This window comes from Salvia splendens, chromosome 13, assembly GCF_004379255.2.
Source record: "Salvia splendens isolate huo1 chromosome 13, SspV2, whole genome shotgun sequence".
In the NCBI taxonomy this organism is placed as follows: domain Eukaryota; kingdom Viridiplantae; phylum Streptophyta; class Magnoliopsida; order Lamiales; family Lamiaceae; genus Salvia; species Salvia splendens.
The window spans coordinates 6999457-7019154 of NC_056044.1; the positions used below are offsets into that span (position 1 = coordinate 6999457).

At 38.6% G+C, this 19698-nt stretch overlaps 4 protein-coding genes across 6 annotated transcripts; 2 read left to right on the forward strand and 2 right to left on the reverse strand.

The window, feature by feature from the left end:
• The first annotated feature begins 1772 nt into the window (after positions 1–1772).
• LOC121762801 (vacuolar protein sorting-associated protein 24 homolog 1-like) lies at positions 1773–5243 on the forward strand. Its single transcript, XM_042158807.1, has 6 exons — positions 1773–2101; positions 2222–2298; positions 2680–2782; positions 3753–3874; positions 4668–4856; positions 5017–5243. The coding sequence occupies exons 1-6, from the start codon at positions 1990–1992 to the stop codon at positions 5080–5082; spliced, it is 669 nt and encodes a 222-aa protein (XP_042014741.1). The 5' UTR covers positions 1773–1989; the 3' UTR covers positions 5083–5243.
• Positions 5244–5637: 394 nt separating this feature from the next.
• On the reverse strand, positions 5638–8762 carry LOC121762277 (E3 ubiquitin-protein ligase SP1-like). 3 transcript variants are annotated; one of them, XM_042158098.1, is made up of 11 exons: positions 8352–8762; positions 8175–8227; positions 7761–7885; positions 7581–7676; positions 7305–7442; positions 7162–7227; positions 6797–6909; positions 6415–6525; positions 6304–6350; positions 6089–6203; positions 5638–6016 (listed from the first exon to the last, which is right to left on the reverse strand). In XM_042158098.1, exons 1-11 carry the CDS (start codon positions 8426–8428, stop codon positions 5914–5916), a joined length of 1044 nt encoding a protein of 347 aa, XP_042014032.1. In that variant the 5' UTR covers positions 8429–8762; the 3' UTR covers positions 5638–5913. The 3 variants fall into 3 exon arrangements, with proteins under 3 accessions (XP_042014032.1, XP_042014031.1, XP_042014033.1); XM_042158097.1 differs by having other exon boundaries at positions 6089–6206; positions 8352–8761; XM_042158099.1 differs by having other exon boundaries at positions 6089–6200; positions 8352–8759.
• A 284-nt stretch (positions 8763–9046) lies between these two features.
• On the forward strand, positions 9047–13783 carry LOC121761164 (elongation factor Tu, mitochondrial-like). The gene is made up of 12 exons (XM_042156764.1): positions 9047–9316; positions 9550–9625; positions 9746–9838; positions 9933–10007; positions 10950–11054; positions 11138–11228; positions 11309–11514; positions 11765–11848; positions 12368–12430; positions 12508–12570; positions 13035–13275; positions 13512–13783. The coding sequence occupies exons 1-12, from the start codon at positions 9135–9137 to the stop codon at positions 13580–13582; spliced, it is 1350 nt and encodes a 449-aa protein (XP_042012698.1). The 5' UTR covers positions 9047–9134; the 3' UTR covers positions 13583–13783.
• A 422-nt stretch (positions 13784–14205) lies between these two features.
• LOC121762827 lies at positions 14206–16958 on the reverse strand. The gene is made up of 5 exons (XM_042158835.1): positions 16627–16958; positions 16019–16193; positions 15520–15886; positions 15242–15310; positions 14206–14944 (listed from the first exon to the last, which is right to left on the reverse strand). The coding sequence occupies exons 1-5, from the start codon at positions 16723–16725 to the stop codon at positions 14461–14463; spliced, it is 1194 nt and encodes a 397-aa protein (XP_042014769.1). The 5' UTR covers positions 16726–16958; the 3' UTR covers positions 14206–14460.
• Positions 16959–19698: the final 2740 nt, after the last annotated feature.

Sequence of the window (19698 nt, forward strand, 5' to 3'; positions counted from 1 at the left end):
ATTCTTGGTTGTCTCTCTTTTATAAAGACATCCTTGAATGTTTTATGTTCCACTTTCGATGTGGGACAAACTCATTCTTGGTTGTCTCTCTATTATAGAGACATCCTTGAATGTTTTATGTACCACTTTCGATGTGGGACAAACTCATTCTTGGTTGAAAGTGAGAGAAACTCATTCTTGGTTGTCTCTCTTTTATAGAGACATCCTTGAATGTTTTATGTTCCACTTTCGATGTGGGACAAACTCATTCTTGGTTGAAAGTGGGACAAACTCATTCTTGGTTTCTCTTTTATAGAGACATCCTTGAATGTTTATGTTCCACTTTCGATGTGTGACTAACTCATTTTTGGTTGTCTCTATAAAATTGTATTTTAAATTATGTCATTTTTATTTTTTTAGGATTTTAAGTTGTTTTTTATGTTGTGATGTTATTTTATTTTTAATGAAGTTTGTTTTTTATTGAATTTGTTGGAAAATAAATAAAAAAATGAAATTGAATGAATAGTAATTAAGGGACGGTATAGAGACGGTTAAGAGACGGAGCGTTGCAGGTTCCGTCCCTTAGTTAAGGGATGGAGGAAAAAAGGACAGTGGGACCCTCAAATAGTGCTCAAATAGTAGTTAAGAGACGGTATAGAGACAGCGTTGTGGATGGCCTCAATATTTTTGTTTGTTAATATTGTTGATATTCTATATTCTCTCAGTTCTCAATCAGTTTTCCGGACATTTTTGTTCGTCCCTTGTTAATGTCTATTTTCATATTTTTATCATAAATGATAAGTATGCGTCATACTCCACTATTTTATTTCACTCAATTTTATTATAAAACTAATATATAAAAATGAAATTCATATTCCATTAACTTTTTCAACTAACTTTTCTTTATTATTTTTAAAATTCATACCGAAATTAAAATTGATAATTATTGAGATAAAGAGGAAATATGAATTATTGGATAAAAAAATTGTGTAAAAGTCAACGTCATCATAATTATTGGATAAAAGTCAATTGTGTAAAAAATTGATAATTATTGGATAAAAATACTTATGCAATTATTGGGAGAGTCTTAATTCAGCAATCGACTTAAATTAAATTGATCTCTAAAACTACAAAGAAGACCTATTTGGTGAATTAATTTTTAACATTTTTCGAATATAAGTATTTTGAATAAAGTCTGGATAACGTCAAATAAATGTATTAGTACTAGTTTTGATTGTGAAATCAATTAAAATATCTCTTTTTAAAAATATTATCCTCCTCTATGTCCACGATTAATTGACACCAATTTCTCTATTTTTTTATTCGTACACAATTAATTGATACTCTTACTATTTTTGGTAATAGATCTCACGTTCCACTAACTTACCATACACACATTTTATTATAAAACTAATACTACATCTGTCTCAAGTAAAAACATTTTTGTGTTGTTCTAAAATAGTTGAGTCATTTTCTTTTGGTAAGAACTTTCCCCTTACTCTCTCTTCATCTCTTACTTTATTATTTTCACTTTAACCTTTAACACATTAATTTCTTAAATTTCAAATGCAAAAGAAATGCTCCAACTATCTTAGAACAAAGAGAGTATATAAAAATATGATTCATATTTCAATCCATTTTTGTATTTCTTAAAATGTGTGTTAAATTGAAATGGCTTAAATGGACGGAGGAAGTAATCAAAGAAAAAATTATATTTATAAAAATATAAATTAAGAAATCTTACAATGATTGGGCTTATAGATATAGTGAGTATTGAGTATTCCCATTTTCTACGATGTTCATTAAAAGCATATTCTTTACCTTTTTACCTTCATGTTATACCTTCCATGATTTTTAAGCTTTTTGTCAGAGTGATAGGGAAGTAAACATAAAGCAAAACGCTGCGTAATCGCAAGCGTGGTGAATCAGAATCTGATTTTCCATCAGAATTGATCTCCAATAAAGAACAAGCAGAAGCGGGGAAGAAGGAAAATAAATAGAAGAAAAAAAATGGAAAAAGTGATGAATGTATTGAAGCCGAAGCCCAATCCACAGCAATTGCTACGAGATTGGCAGCGTCGCCTCCGCCAAGAGTGCCGCAATATTGAACGCCAAATCCGAGGTCCTTATTTCTATGTTTGCATTTAATCGCGAGGGTTTTGTTCGGTTGTGTGTGTATTCAAGGAAAAAATTTAAGTGTTTGGAGATTTTGGGGTAATTTTTATCCGTGGGTTTTGGTTAGATATACAGAGGGAAGAGAAGAATGTGCAGAAAGCGATCAAAGAGGCAGCTAAGCGGAATGACATGGGTTCAGCTAAGGTGCTTTTTTTACAATTTTCATTTTATCTGTTGTGAATTTTTATCTCTAATGGATAATTCCACTTATGATTGTAATGGTGATATGGAATTTGGGGAGATCGATTGAGGATTTCCTCTTCCTTTCTCTCTAACTTTTTTAGGTTTTCTTTTTCGTTTCCCACTAATCTCATTGAGGAATTAGGTCATATGTTTTTAAAGGTTTCGAATCTTTGTTTGGTGTTTATCATTCGTTTTGAACTATGGATTGCCTGTATTATGTGGGAATACTTCAGCTGAATCAGTAAATTATGTAAATGGTCATTGATGGATTATTAAGGCTTACTTATAACTATTTGATGATTTACTCTTGAGTGATGTTTTCGTTGATTACTTCTCAAGCAGGCGCTTGCAAAAGAACTTGTGAGATCTCGGAAAACTGTGAATCGCCTTTATGAGAACAAGGCTCAGTTGAATTCGATATCAATGCATCTCGGAGAAAGTGTTGGTATGCGCCTTTTCTCTTCACTTATTTCTTGCTTTTGATTTGTTTGGATTTCCTTTTGATCACTTTCGGATAAAGTGATTGGAAAAACATAAGTTATAATAGTGCTTGTAAATCCTGTATTTGCGTCTATCAAGTGCTTGAATAGGTTTTCATTTTGGGTCCTGCATTTTTCTCCTTTCGGATAAAGTGATAGGCAATACATAAGTTATAACAGTGCTTGTAAATCATGTATTTGCTGTCTATCAAGTGCTTGAATAGGTTTTCATTTTGGGTCCTGCATTTTTCTCCTTGATAGTCAGTGCTGATCCGCTGCAATTTAATGCTTTGCTGTTTTTTTTATTTGTGATGTGTTCCATATTTATTATTTGGGTAGGGACGATGATAGTTTTTGAGAAAACACGTATGCATTTGTTCAGGTTGTGATAGTGCATCAGTGCATGTATGCTGGAAAATGTTTGCAATTAGCCTACGAAAGAAATGCAGCAAATATTTTTATATTTGGAGGCAAGTTGGGCTACTCACAGTTTAACTTCTTGAGTCTTAAAGTTAAAAAAAACTCATATGTCAGATCATAAGTGGATATAAGCTCGTTATTGGGTTCTTGCAGAGGCATACCCATAAACAATAAAATTTGGTTGTCAACCATCATATAGTGGTGCTTCGAGTTTCTTTGCCTTCTAATTTGGTACCTCGGATATGGCTGGCTGCTCTCCTTTTATTTCTTCCTGCTCTGATGCTCTCTCAAACTCAAAATTGCTAGTTTCTATGCCATGTGATAAATGGAAACTAAACTTACAATTTCTAGTTAATGCATCTCTTGCATTATAAAGGAGAAGGATGGGTAAGAAGGAAGTCCCTCTGTTGTCAGCGAAGTTTCTGTTTTTCTCAAAGGGTTTTATGTTTTTGTTCTTTTAGCCAGGGGACATTTTTCCTTTCTATCTTTCCTTAATTTTTCACTTTTGATTCTCAGCTGTCGCTCGAACTGTGGGACATTTGTCCAAAAGTGCTGAAGTGATGAAGATGGTCAATAACCTGATGAAGGCTCCACAAATGGCTGTGACAATGCAAGAATTTAGTAAAGAAATGACCAAGGTAATTTTGCTTTGTCTGCTGTCCATTATCACATACAAGTCGGGCTGATATTCTGATCTAGGTTTGGCTTTCTTGTAGTAATATTGGTTGTTAGCGAAGTCGTTGAGGCTGTGAAAATTAGAAACACTAGGAAGAAAAAGAGGTAGATTTTGTGCGTCTCTATATGTCTTCAAGTCCGTAGAGTTGAGGGATCACACAAATTGACAGCCAAAACAGTGAGAAATCTAGCCAAAGATGGATGGTTTAAAATAAAAGAATAAAATATATTAATCCACCAAAAGGTGTGCCTCTCGCCTGAGTTCTGTCTATACAAGATTAATACTACTACACTAATGACTTCTGCCTTATCCAAGTATATAACCTAATACCTAAGGCCACAAAAACATCCCATGTTCCAATACATCGTATTGGCCCGTACAATAATTTAAAAAGCAATGTTGTAAATAAAATCTTCCCTACCATTTTGCTAAAACAGTCATGGTATGCTGGCTGATCCTCTTCTGTGCATACTTAACTCTTGACTTATTTGTGTTTCTAAAGTCACATGTGGGCTAGGGCATGAAACTTTCTAAAGCTGACTACAATCACTTAATTAGGGCTATATTTTCAAAATAATGACTTAAGCGTTGTTAGTGGAATTTCCTTGGTGTAATGTGAAGATTTTTGTTAGTTTTAGTCTTGATTTAGGCATTCACATAATCTGGTCTCGTATTAGTCTAAGTATGAGGAGGAGGAGGACGGCATTATCTAGCCTTAATGAATCATCAAGTATTGAGGTTCTGTGTCTTTGCAGGCTGGTGTGATTGAGGAGATGGTCAACGAGGCCGTTGATGATGCACTGGATTCTGAGGATATTGAAGAGGAGACCGAGGAAGAAATCGACAAGGTTCTAACAGCCATTGCTGGAGAGACTGCCGCACAACTTCCTGAAGCCGTTAGGAAGCAGAAACTAAAGCAACCTGCCACGAGCGAGGACGTAGAGGTATCTTTTGAAAGATTTTCTTTAATGCATCTCCATCTCATCGATATTTCGTCGTATGATCTTTCCTATGATATGAAACTACTGGAGGATGTAGAGGTATATTTTAAAAGATTTTGTGTCTTGCATCTCCCTCTTATCGTGTATTCATATTTTATTACAGGAAAATGTCGATGACGAGGAAGAGATGGAAGAGATACGAGCTCGGCTTGCCAGAGTTCGTTCCTAGGTCCTGACCTCACTCAAATCTAGCCATTCGATAAAATCACACAACTATGCAAAAATATGATTCTTGATGTCATATATGTATGAGAAAGAAATATCCTTGCGTCTTCAAGATTTCATCTTTGTACACATATTGTCCTTTTTACATGTCTCTTTTATTATCAATTCTTGAATGGGGTCGATCTCTCAGTCTCTCGAGATCGTTGAAAAATATATACTACTTGCTGGTCCGTTTCTAAAGTTTAATTTTGCAAAAAAAAAAAAATTAAAAATAATTTTATCTCACAGAATGTTTTATTATTCAAAAGTAAATCCATATCCAAGATATTACCATACAAACTTATTCTACTACTATTTATGATTGGTTCTCGATCTCATCATGGTTTTAACTTTTGAGTGAGTGCTTTCAACATTTAAATACGAGTTGAGTTAGTTAACATCATTCCCGACTGTATAACTCTACAAATTTAAGCCCAATAATACAAGAGACTGTTGATTAGGAAGATGCATATATATACTTATTCAAGTGAAACACTGACAATTACAGTAATGCAATCGATACAAAAAGTAGCATATTTCAATATAGTATTTCCGCAATGCGGTAGAGATTCTCCAATCTACATTAAGTTAAACAAAGTATTCGACGCATGGTTACACATGTACCATGAATTTGGTGCTCTCTCTATGTACAGTTTAAAAGGAGATAAATCTATACTAGTACAAGAAAGAAGAGGATATTTAGATATCCACTCACAACAACAGTATGCAACAGGATATGCAATGCGAGGGGGGGTGTCAAAGCACAGTTTACTTGAGCTGAATTCGAGCAGCCATCTCAGTGCCGGAAAGTCCTCACCACTTGCTCAATCCGTCTTCGACATAGTGGACAGTTTGTCAAGTGCGAAGAGCATGTCATACAACAGCACATATGGCCACACCTGCAAACAATCAACCTTAGATTTTTATGGCGATGGATTCTCGTGTGAAAAGGGTTTATGACAAGAACGTACGGGACAAAAACTGAATTGTATTCTTGCTCCAAACATATCACACATAAATCTGGCATGAGTCTGTCTTTGTTGGTATTGTTGTCTGACCCACTCTCAGCCTTGCCATTTAAATCTGCTACTGTAAGACAAGGACCATGCAGAATACTATGATTTGTACATTGACACGTAAAGGAACCTTGAATAAAAGGGACACCAAACGAGAATTTAGCACTAACCTCCTTCTTCTTGCCCAGCGGCCTTCTTAGCTGCAGCAGCAAGAACCCTGCAGGGGATCGTCGTCTTAGAAACTTTAAAAAACTCAAACGAGAAATACCTGTATCAATTACCTCTTTCGCAGTTCCCAGTGACGTCTTCTCTCCATGATAAATTGGAATGCATGCTTAGCAACAAGATAAACCCCGAACAATGAGAGACCCAATGATGCAAACTTGTACAATCTGAACGAATAAACAATATACAGAACATAAATGTTGGGGTGAAATTGCAAACTCATCTCACATTGGTGAACAAGAAAAATTGCAATCAATATATAATTGTTTCACCAACCCCAAAATGGACAATATCATACTAATGTCATCTTCAGGTAAGCATCACTGAACCCTCACATTAAGGTGAATTAAAGCAAAACAGAAGTTACTACACCACTAAGCTTCAGCAATTTGGTTCCAGGTGAGTATGCCCACAGAAGTTAGAAGGAGATGATTAAACCTTGACCATTTCCCAAGATTCGCAATCAGTTGATCAATAGTTTTGTCAGAGACATAAAAAGGGCCTTTATGTGGTCGCTGGATTCGAACCGACCCAATATCATCCTTAACAGCCTGACGATGGAAGAAAAGAGAGCACTTAGCAACATAAAACAACTTTTAAAAAAAAGACATTTTTGAACATTTTAGACAACTATTCCCAACAATTCTAACTACTGTCCCAGTTGAAAAGCAAAGTCCAATACATATATTTTATAGGAGCATATGCTTCTCAGATTTCATCATTTCTGGTCTCAGAAGTAGAGGTTGTCAGTCCCTTTCCTCCAAAAGAGTTAAAGAATAAATAAATAGAAGCAGTGCATATACCTCGCCGACAATTGTCAATGGCGTGCCAGTAGGCAGGACACGTTCAATTCTCTTGACTCCAAGCATCTAAGCAAATAATACATCACTAGAGAAACTGTGTTTTTGCGATTGCAACAAGTATATGTATAAAGATCAATCTGAACCTTTAGGCCCTGAAGATAATCCAATGTTCCACGCACTAGTGATCGTCCAGACTCCTCAAACACTTCACTTCCTACTGTAAGTACCAAACCTGTGGCACCACGTCCTCCAACAACGTGTACACGACTTGTACCATCATCCTAACACGTAAAAAGTATACCCGTCATCATATAACTCTAAACCCCATGTTTAAAAGCATCACATACAGATTTCAAGCTATTTAGAAAATTATGGTTTGTATTTATAAAAACGAGCCCTCTAAGGGGGCCAAAGCTTACAAGATACCAGGGAACTTCTTTACACATGGACAACATCAAAGCTGAATCTTGTATCCAAGATCCGGCATCATTGTGTTTCAGAAAATGCTGCTCTGCCTGGAACATAAAAGGATATTTTCTCAGTAACGGTTTTGTAATCTTAAAGCTATAATTAAATTCACGGTAACTTAGTCCATGTACCGTCTGTTCCACAATTACACCCCGTAAACCACTGTACTCGCAATTAATAGGCGTCTCCGAGCCAACCCTCCCTGACACAGAGACAACCAGCGGCAGCACTTTGCTTGCAGCATCCAATAATTGAGCTGAAAAATGAAGCAGTTGATAAATTTTCAATGACATCATAATATCATACATTGTGTCCCAGCTTATTGTTAATCACTTTATCGGTTACTTAGCCAAAAAAGATCCAACTAAAATTCTAATCTTTGCCACCAGGATTCAATGATTCATGATCAAGTGAAACTAAAAGGCGCAATTTTGCCACCAGAAAACAAAATGAATAATAAGCAGATTACATATACAGTCAGTCATAATAACTTGAAGAAATTTAAAGAAAATAAAGAAAAAAAAATGCTTCAAAAATTAACTAACCCAAGTCCTTCAACTGATTCACTCGAGTGACAGACTTCAGAACATCAGCATCTCTAAACACACCAAAACAAAAAAAAAATTATGCTACAATTAAACAATGGTTCTCCTAAAGAAAATCGATAAGTTTTCCTCCAAAAGAAATTAAAAAAAAAACTAAAAACAATCAAATCAAGCAACCTTCCACTGCTCCTCCCCAGAAGATATAGCGCGGCAGCACTCAGGCAACACGTAATTCCCCCAACCGGAATCATCATCGACAAAACTAAATAACTAATCTTACAAAAAATTCAATCCAAATTGTACTGATCGTCGTAAAATATCAGCTTGTCCTCCACCAAATTCCCAAACATCTACATCCCCCAATCAAACTGAAAATAAAAGAGAGAAAGAAATCGATTTGAAAGTAGAACTGAATATACGGAACAAAGACAGGGCACTGTAGTTTGATTGAAGATGAAAAGCTATAGTTGGATTGAAGATGGAGATGAAGAAGAGAGAAAAGCGGTTGCATAAGAGACGTGGTGCTGCATAGAGCACAGAATCAGATCCCGACACCAAATTCCAGACCGAAGCAACCATTTATCGATCAAAAGCGCTACGCGACTTTCTTGTACACGTAAAAGTCGTGTTGGTGAAATCAAGACGGGCAATATATCCAAAAAAGGATACAACTTTTTAAAATATTGTCTTATAATTCAATGTTATCAGCACTTTATCTAATTACACTTGGATTTGGCCCAATGGTGTTTGGAATTGGGCCTTCAATGACCAAAAGCCTATAAATGATAAATCGGAGCAGGATCCATACGGTGTCGTTCCGGGCAAACTCGGAAAAGCCCTAGCTATTTTCTAAAACCCTGATATCCAAAAACCTTTCTTGTTCTTCATCACCTTCCTTAAAGTCTTACCTCATTCTCTCTCATCTCTCTACATCACTGCTTCACTCAGCTACTGTAGCAAATGGCCTCGGTGGCGGTCAGGAACTTGAATTCGAAGCGACTGTTCACGCTCTCTCCCCAAATTTACTCATCATGCTGCCGAGGATCCGCCCTCACCGCGCCGTTCCCCGTTTCCGAATCACCGATAGGTTCTCATCAGATGCTCAATCCGTGGTGGAGATCCATGGCCACCTTTACCCGGACGTAATTATGTTTTACCTTCTATTTGCATATGTTGCCCTTTTCTGCTATTAGCATTTCGGTGTGATGTGAAGGAACATTTCATATTCAAATTAACTTGTGGTTGTTATAGAGTTTTGTCCTGGTGATGAAATTTAGAGGATGGAGATTTGATTATGAGCATCTGATCTGTATTGGGAGTAGAGGGATGGATATTGAGATTGTAAAATTTTTGTTCATTTGATTTTTGATGACAGAAAACCTCATGTCAATGTGGGAACCATTGGGCATGTTGACCATGGAAAGACCACCTTGACTGCGGCTATTACCAAGGTAGGATGTGAAAAGAATAGGAGAATTTGACCTTTAATCGTGTTGTTCAATAGTAATTTTATCAGATAGCTTGTGTAGTTCTCATGTCTGTTGAAATTCATTTGCTTTATGTGTATATAGGTCTTAGCAGAAGAAGGGAAAGCGAAAGCTATTGCCTTCGATGAAATTGATAAAGCCCCTGAAGAGAAGAAGAGAGGGATTACAATTGCTACGGTGGGCTCTTATTTGCTGTTTTATGTTTCCTTTTCCACCGATGCTCAGTTACAAGTGTAACTGTATTCACTTAATGTGTATGTTATTGTTGCAGGCCCATGTGGAGTATGAGACTGTAAAGAGGCATTATGCTCATGTAGATTGCCCAGGGCATGCTGATTATGTTAAAGTGAGATATAAAAAATTAACTTTGTTGTTATTTGAAACAATTTTGTTAAAGCTAGTTATCTTATCTGGTTATTTGGCCATCTTTAACTTATATGTATATGCTCTCTGGAGATAATGCTGGGATTATAGCTATGTATTCTATAAGATTTCAGAGAAACATCCTTTATCCTTTAGTGTGTGTACAAGCTACACTTTTTCCATGGTGATTTGGCTTTGTTTACTTCGTTGATTTTCTCCCCCCCCCCTACAAGAATATAATGTGATGAAGAAACTATTTACTTGCTAGGATTATTTCGAAAAGAAAGTGTGGAGATTCTTGCTGTACTCATTCAGGATTTTAGTTTGAGCTGACTTGGTATCAGCAAGGATATAAGAAACGAACATGTCCACTGCAATGCACGTCAGGGTTTCCTTATATCAATTTTAAACCTAGTTGAACCATCCCTCTTTTAATGGATATCATATGATAAAAAGGGTCTATTAGTTAGTTGTGTTAGCACAATCAAGTGATAACTCGCATGATGTCTAATTGGTATGAGCATTAATATTGACTATAGGATATGCAACAGTTATGGAATGATGTCCTTTTTGTGCTCCAATGTTGTTTGTGAATTACTTAGGTTTGTGGTCAGTTGGTTTATTATATTAAAAATGTAAATTGATTCTTTATGTGATGTGACTTTGACATTTAAATTCATAAGAAGAATATTTTTGACTAAACTCATCCTAGTAAAATATAGACATAGCAATGCTATGGAAATCATAAGTAGCTCCCAAATGTATGCTGCTTGTGAAATTTGGAGTTTTAATGAAATTGAAAATGTTTAAGTGCTAAACCCAATAATTTTATGCAAGGGCAAACTTTAAATGAATTTCAGGGTATGTGTTTTGTATCTGCTGTCTCATGTTATTTTTGGTACTCGTCATACTCAACAATAATCAGAATATGATTACTGGAGCTGCTCAAATGGATGGGGGTATTCTCGTTGTATCTGCACCAGATGGACCAATGCCACAAACTAAAGAACACATTCTGCTTGCTCGCCAGGTTTGATTTTGAACATGAAATGCAAATATAAACCTTACTATTTGCTTCTTATTTTGCAATATCAACCTTTACGCACACTGCAGGTTGGTGTGCCATCACTTGTATGCTTCCTGAATAAGGTTGATGCTGTTGATGACCCAGAACTGCTGGAACTTGTGGAAATGGAGCTACGTGGTTAGTCAGAATTTAGAAAATGAATTTTTGTATGCCTTCTGTAGATATTATTCTTTGACATGACCTAATAATATTCACAGAATTGCTTAGCTTCTACAAGTTCCCCGGGGATGACATTCCCATTGTCCGAGGATCAGCTTTGTCTGCGTTGGAGGGTAAAAATGAAGAAATTGGGAAAAAGGCTATTTTAAAGTTAATGGATGCTGTAGATTCGTACATCCCCGATCCCGTACGCCAACTTGATAAATCTTTCTTGATGCCCGTTGAAGATGTTTTTACCATTCAGGTACTAAGCATTCTTCAACCTTTCTATGCCAAGCCATTTCTTATCAAAATTTCCTATAAGATTTTATAAGATGCATTTTATAGTTGATTAATCAATCATGTGAGTGGGTCATTGTTGAAAACTTGAAATATTTGCTTATTAGGTGATCATGAGATCTTGTTAAGTGTAAAGTGCAAAGTTTTCTTTAAGATACTGCAACTACCTTTGAACCTTTTGTAATCTTTGATATCTTCATCTTGGCATATCAAAGGGGCGTGGAACTGTTGCAACTGGCCGTGTGGAACAGGGTGTAATCAAACCTGGGGAGGAAGTGGAAATTTTAGGGCTGTCTCAGGTGAATAATCAGATTTGTGTGGATGCTCTCTCTTTCTCTTTGTTCTAATTACTTGTCATACTACACTCAAACTGCTGAAACTTTGTTACTGAAGTTTTTGCTTCTTGATGTCCTGTTCTTTTTTCTTTCTAACTACTGAAATATTGTTACTCTTATATACTATGTCATTTTCTCACCACATCTAACTTCAGGATCTCCTTTATTTTTTTCCAAATCAGTTATGTTGCGTGTTACTCCCTCCGTTCCATAGTAGTAGAGTCATTTTGCCATTTTGGTACGTTCCATAGTAGTTGAGTCATTTCCCTTTTTAGTAAAAGTTAACACATTTCTTCTCACTTACTTTACTCTCTCTTACTTTATTCTCTCTTCATCTCTCTACTTTCTTAATCTCCGTGCCGAAAAGAAATGCCCCCACTACAATGGAACGGAGGGAGTATTAATTAGGGTTCTGAAATCGTATACTCATAAAGTAGTAACATAGAAAACTGGATCATTATGACACATCTCTCTCTGCTACAGAACAAACTTAAAACTACTGTAACTGGTGTGGAGATGTTCAAGAAGACTTTGGATTATGGCCAGGTAAGGATTAGTGTTGTTTGTTTTTTTGGCCTTGTATTGCTATGTCGCATGTGTTGACAAAATTTACCTTTTGCTAGGCTGGTGACAATGTGGGTCTGCTTCTACGAGGCTTGAAACGTGATGATGTCCAAAGAGGGATGGTTAGTTCAGAGTCCCCAATCTTGGATTTTGTTTGGTGAATTGATAGATAGTTTAATAGAAATTATTAAAATTTTGGATTCACCTAATCTGACAGTGGCTTTTATATCATATATATGACCCGCCTATCCTGCTCATTAAAATAAACTTGTCCATGACCCACACTAGTGCTCTCTGTCTTATGCCAATGTCATTCATTTAACCCAAGTTGTAGTTCACCATTCCACTGTGGGACTATTGGGCCCATTGTACTTTATTATCCATGTATCAGATACCTTAGCACCCATGACCCAACTGAGGTAGAACCCAAGCCGATATTTGCATAGCCATAAACTAGACATATCCCTTCTTTTGTGCATATTAAAGTTGATACTAAAAGATCAATCGCCTTTAAACTCATTAATAACTCCTGCCTATGGTAACCCGCTCTATCTTTGATTGATATATTTTGTGAATCTTTTTTTAGGTAATTGCAAAACCAAATACCATTAAAACATACACAAGATTCGAGGCAGAAATTTATGTTCTCACAAAAGAGGAAGGAGGTCGCCACACTGCTTTCTTCTCAAATTACAAACCTCAATTTTACTTGAGAACAGCTGATGTCACTGGTACGGTCGAGTTGCCCGAAAATGTGAAGATGGTTATGCCTGGGGACAATGTAACTGCTGTCTTTGAGCTTATATACCCAGTTCCTCTTGAAGCAGGTATGATATTTTGCATGTTTTATGAATCCATGAATATTTATTTCCGGTTTTGTATTTTGTTAGTTTCCTGTAGCAGTTGCTCTTATTCCTGTTGAATTTTACTTGCATACAGAAAAAAAAAATAAAAAAAAGGAATGCTCATACAGATCCTTGAACCCGAATTTGTTAGAATTTCAATTACCTCTGGTCCAATATGCTCTTGACTTCGGTTTATGCTATCGTTTTGTTGATGGCAGGACAAAGATTCGCCCTGAGGGAAGGTGGCCGGACTGTTGGTGCCGGAGTTGTTTCAAAAGTTATGAGTTGATACAGTTTATAAGCGACGAGACGATTTAATTTACCCTGCATTTTTTTTGCAAGCTGCTGGTTGAGCACAAATTGCTGTAGTGACTCGCTTTGTCTATAAAGTTTCAATCATGTATCTGTAACATTAATAATTAATTTTGCTTTGCATTATTAACTTTGGTCTTTGCCTGGTTAAGGTTTGAAATATAGTAATGTTCTATCATATGCCAATGCGTTAGCTTAAAATTTTTTACATCGTGTAACTTTTACATAAAAAAGAATGTTGATGAGAAATGATCACTTTAATCAAACTTTAGTTTATATTGAACTTTATGTATTATTTGTTCTTGCTTACGATGGGTCAATTCAATGTTGGCCCCTTGAAATTTCGAGGTGGTCAAATCGACTAATGTCGCTTTATTTTTTGTTTGAATATAAGAATCATAATGTCTTGACTCTTCTAGTTAGCAACATAAGATGAAATTGAAAATTTGGCTGGAAAAATCTGATAAAATTAGAAGTGAAAGTAATTACTCCTATGAGATAGATTTTAAAATTGACAGGTAAAACTAAAATTTGGTTAAAGTTCCCAAAACAACATTCACATAAATTTGATCACTGGTACCCTTTTTTATATGAAAATAATTAAATAACTTGAAACCACAAATATTACGATTTGTGACTATTATTAGTTTTAATTCTATTATACTAACTTGTTATTGAGTAAGATGCATAAGAAAAACTTCACATGATAGAACAAAGCATTCATCTTTGGACTAAAATTTATACATTTAAGAATGCTGTGTAGTAGAATGTTGTCATCCAATTAGCTCCTCTTGAGCTTATGATGATTGATATCTATGCAGCAAAAGCCACATACCTCCTTTCTCTGAACCAGGGCTACACTGCCTTGAGAGCGACAACGGCCACCAACGCGATCGCCCTGAAGTAGATGTCTTTCAAGTTCCTGTCCAAAACACTCACCATCTCCTCTTCTCTGCCATCACCTTTGCTAGAGGTTTTGCTAATAGAGACAACCGTATCCCTCAGCCTGTAGACGGCCCAAGAGAGCCAGACGAGGCCTAAGCCTAACCCGGTGCTCAAAATCTTGGACGCGCACAATGGCAGCCGGTTGCAGGCCACTCTGCAGAGAACTGATAAGACGACAGCAATACCTGTCCCGGCAATGCTGGCTGAGAACTGGGTAAGAAGTCGAGGCAGCTGGGGACCGGATTTCTTCAACGAGAGGATTGTGTTTCCACCAGGCTGCTTCCTGTCCATAATTATGGATAGAAGACTTTCGCAAGCATGAAGGGAGCTGTTGCTGTAGGCATCCCTCGTCGTCTTTTTCTTCCGTGGTGTCTTTTCCTTCACTTTGTCATGGCTGCAAAAATCGAGCTTACATGAGCAACGTGCAATTTTGCGTATCAGTCATCAATTAGTCGAACAATAAGCATGCTCGTTATGTCCTATCTTTGAGATCATTTCTTGAAAAGCAAAACTACCAAAATATTGCTTCGAAACGAGATAGTAAATCATTGCGACTTGCTAGCATCTGTTTATATATGATGTCGTGTAAGTCACTAAATTATTTGTGTTAGTGTAAGCAAAATTCATCAAATCAGTAGAGCAACATTGATGCTTAAAGATCTCGACTAATTGAATGCAAGCGCGTTATTACCTCTTGGGAGACCTAACTTTCTCAGTTGCGACTTTTGATGCATTAGTACCAGCACTTGATTTTCTTCGCCTGTTCAAGAAGAAACACTGGTGAGATTCACAAAGAATTTAACTGCACGGGATATCATCTCATGAAAATGAACCGTAACAGTGTTTGAACCATGAGAGACAGACAGTCTCAATCGAAAGGCAGCAAGTTTCAGCATGAAATAAAACTTTCCATGCAACTATAGAGAAACAATTTTGTAGACGAGTTAGAGTGAAGACCAGGCTGAATACCTTTCAAAATACGGGACCAGCATCATCTGCCTACTGGACTTATTCGTGTTCTTGAGTGAATGAATGTTGGAGATGATTGAAAGCATATCAGCCATTTCAGTGCTGGTATAGCTTCTATCATCAACTAAGTCAAACGACGGCTCCTTGAAATAAAGTTCCTTAGTTGGGTATACAAGATTCTGCATAGGTTGGCCTTCGTATCTAAGCAGAGGCAGATCCGCAATAGGTGACTGAGATCCCGTTATATCATCCAGCAAGGGATCTTCATCTTCAATTGATCCAGACGCAAGCAGCTTCAAGATCTTCTCTTGCCTTGCACATCGTTCGACAATCCCAAAGCCAAAAAGCACAGAATCAAGGCTGGTGTCTGTCTTAAAAAATAAAGAGCAAATCAGTATGTATTTATTTCAACACCATCAAAATCCAAGTCTAAATTATATCATTCATGACTATATATCATCTTACGATGCAGTTGCAAACACAGTTCAGATATACGGACCTTGAAAATCAACGACCGCAGGCCTCCTACACATCAAGTCAAATCTGAATGAGTGGTTGGAATCCAAGAATCCACTAGGGGATTCCCACTCCTTATGCAGCCCACTTAGACTGAACGAAAGGGGATCAATAAGGTCTTGTCTCGATCCGTTATAGGGGATAAAATGATGAAATTCCTGCAGCATTCGTTACACGAGAAGTCATAAGCAAGAGCTCGACACAAAAAGGCAGTAACGCGAAGATGATGACCACGAGATGCCAAGACACAAACGGACATAGCTAGACGAAGAATCCATACATCCCTTCACAACTCGATGAACTCAATAGGCAGAGACATTCCAGAGGAACATACATATGCAAAAAACGAAACACACACACACACACACACACTTATATTGCTCCAAAAACAAGAATTCACTACATATTGAGGCTTAATAGATATCACAAGTCATAACCATGGGGAAACACTAAAATGATTAAGCTAAAAACATTACTCCATGCAAGGCAAAGGAACACAAGAATTGGAACAAAAAAAACAATCATCACGATCAAAAGCCTATCTTGAAGCACAGTAAGAAAAGAAAAGGGAAATAGAGTTAGAATCCTCACATTGGAAACCCTGCTGAAAGCAAGTTCTTGATGGAAAGCAGCGCCAAATCCGTGAGGAGGGTAGCAGCCATGCGACGCTATCAAACAGAGCTCCACCATATCTCTATCTCTGTGAAGAAAAAGGATAATCAAGATTGGTGTAACATGTTATAAGGGTGTCTCCTTGATTTGGCTTATCCTCCGCTGCACCTCTAATTTTGCCCAGATTTTTATTCCAACACCCATGCCCTCTTTAGATTTGGAGCTGCTGCTGATCACACGAAATTAGATTTAATGATTAATTAGAGTTTGTGGTAGAGCTCGCCTTGGGATTCCGAATTCGGACAAAGCTATGTCCTAGTCTTCGATTCAAGTTTGGATTCTTCTGCCCCCAGCCGTCAATCTTCCTAACTATTATCTCCGTCCTCAAATATTGTTCCGCTTTGATCCAACACGGATTTTAAAAAATATAATATTAAGTCCACCATAAAAAAATGGTAAAAAGTAAAATGGAACAAACTTTGAAGGATAGATGGAAATGAAAAAATTAGACAAACTTTCAGGAAGTAAGGTAGTAATTTGATTTTATTGCACATAAATAAATAATGTTTTATCATGTGGACCTGGCTGGGACTAGCTACAATTGTACAAAATCAAATAAGGGCATCAGCAGTGGGGCGCCGTATGGCGCGCCACGTCATCAGTTTTATCCTCCTTCCCCCCACCTGCAGTGGGGCGCCCTAAGGCGCGCCACATCATTATTTTATTATTTATTTAATTAATTTAAATGTTTTCAAATAACAAGTAACGAGTAAATAAAAAACGTCTAAATAACAAATGGCGACGCATTAATAAAAAAAAGTTACACCATTCAACTTACAAAAAAAAACAACTAAGTCGGTGCAATTCCCAACTTCCGACGCAGCTCATCGATTAACGGCCAGAGATATTCGGCTTCGTCGTGGTCGGTACACTTCTTGAGGGCCTTGTGCGTCTGCAATAACGTCCTCGCCATCGACGTTGTTGCCAACGACTCAAACGCGGTGGCCGTCTGGGTCGGGAGCATTTCCGGGAACGGAGATGGGTTTGCAGCGGTCGAGGATGAGGTCGCGGCCGCCTTCCCCTTGGCCTTCGCAGCCTTGACGCCGGGAGGACGCCGGGAGAACACCGGTGTGCCGGAACTCCCTTCATCCACGTACGTCCGGTTGAGGTCAACCGGGTGATTGCCGTTGCTCGTGTAATCACCAGCTTTGGTGGTCTTCGTCCTCTTTGGCGCACCAGTGTGCAGAATTCCACCTTGGAACTTCTGCTTGTCCCTCAAGAGCGCTCAGATGGCCTCGTGCTTGAAGTCGCCGTACATCGACCGGCACGACAACAGCGCTTTAGCGCGCACGTCGCTCAAGCTCTCGCCGCTCCCCTGTGCCCGCGTGAACTTCTCGAACTCCGCCGCGTACAAGTTCACTTGCTTCTTCACTTGATCCCAGTGCTTGCGGAGTTGCTCACGTTTGCCCTTGTACGCGGTCGGCGGCTTGGCATCATTGTAAAGGCCGGCGATGCGCTCCCAATACGCGACCTGCCTCTGGTTGTTCGCGAAAATCGGGTCTTCCGATATATCTACCCAACACTGGGCCAAAATGAGGGTTTCGTCGTCGGTGTAGTTCGTACGGCCGGGGGCGTACTCATCGCAATTTCCGGGAGGCGGCAACTTCTGCGCCTGCTGCCGGTTCCGCTTCTTTTTGGCTGGGGCGGAAGCGGTCGCGGCGGGTTCGGGATCGGCCGCTGCGGCGACACGGCGGGATGGAGCGCTTGGTCGGTTTGGAGACGGCTCCATGTCAGACAACCCGTACGATTCCGTACTAAAATCGGGATCGTACTGAGTGTCAGCGTCGAACGAACGATATTCGCCGGGTTCTATACCCGGCCAACGCGTCTCTCCGCTAAACATAGGACTATTGGGACTTGAATCCATTTCGTAGTAATTATGTAAATGTAATAAGTTTCGAAAGTGAAATAGTGAAATGAAATTACAAATGAACTCTATTTATAAAAAAACGAAACTGCGTGCCATCGTCCTTGTAGCCCACAATGGGCCGGACGATGGCGCGGATGATGGCCTATCGTCCGCGGCCATCGTCCGCGTAGGCCGCAATGGGGCGGACGATGGTGCGGACGCGCTATACTCCGCGCCCTTAGTATAGGGCGCGACGATCGTCCGCGGCCTATGTCACACACCCGCAATGGGGCGGACGATGGCGGGCGTGGACGATGCGCGCCATCGGGCGTGCCATCGTCCGCCCCATTGCGGATGGCCTAACCCATCCTTCTTATTTATTGATTTTGAAGAAAGTTAAGAGTGTATAAGTTTTTGAAGCGTACGGCAATGAAACTTGCCTCAAATATTTGTTCTCTATCAAATATGTGAGAATTTGAGTTACTATGAAATAAATGGAAAACTATTATTGATATCTTTTAAAAAATATTTTGATGTGACACATATATGGACATACTATCTTAAGAGTACAATAGAGAGGCCATGGAGGCGGCCGCGTCCTTGATAGCGTCATGGCTCCCTATTGTTGTGGACGAGGGCAGGTGCAGGAAGAAGCGGAGCAGGAGACGACGGTTCCTCGTCGGGTCCATCATCAACGGACAATCCGACGTGACCATTCCGGGGCTAACCAGCGGCTGCTGGATGACTACTTTGGTGATAACCATATTATCCGCCAGAGATTTTCCGTCGACGTTTTAGAATGTCGCAACGACTCTTAATCCATAGAGCGTCGTCATTGGCGGGGCGGTACAGGTGCTTCACCCTCTGACGTGATGCTAGCGACCAAATTGGACTGTCGACGTTTCAGAAGTGCACCGCTGCAATTAGGCAGCTCGCCTATGCCGGGCCAGCTAACATGTTCGACAAATACCTACAGATGGGTGAGACGACTAGCCTAGAGGTTTTGAGGCAGTTTTGTAGGGGCATCCAGGACATCTTCGAGCCAGAGTATCTACGAAAGCCAACCGCAGAGGACTGCCAGATACTGCTAGATATGCACGGGAGGGTGCACGGTTTTCAATGGATGATGGGCAACATCGATT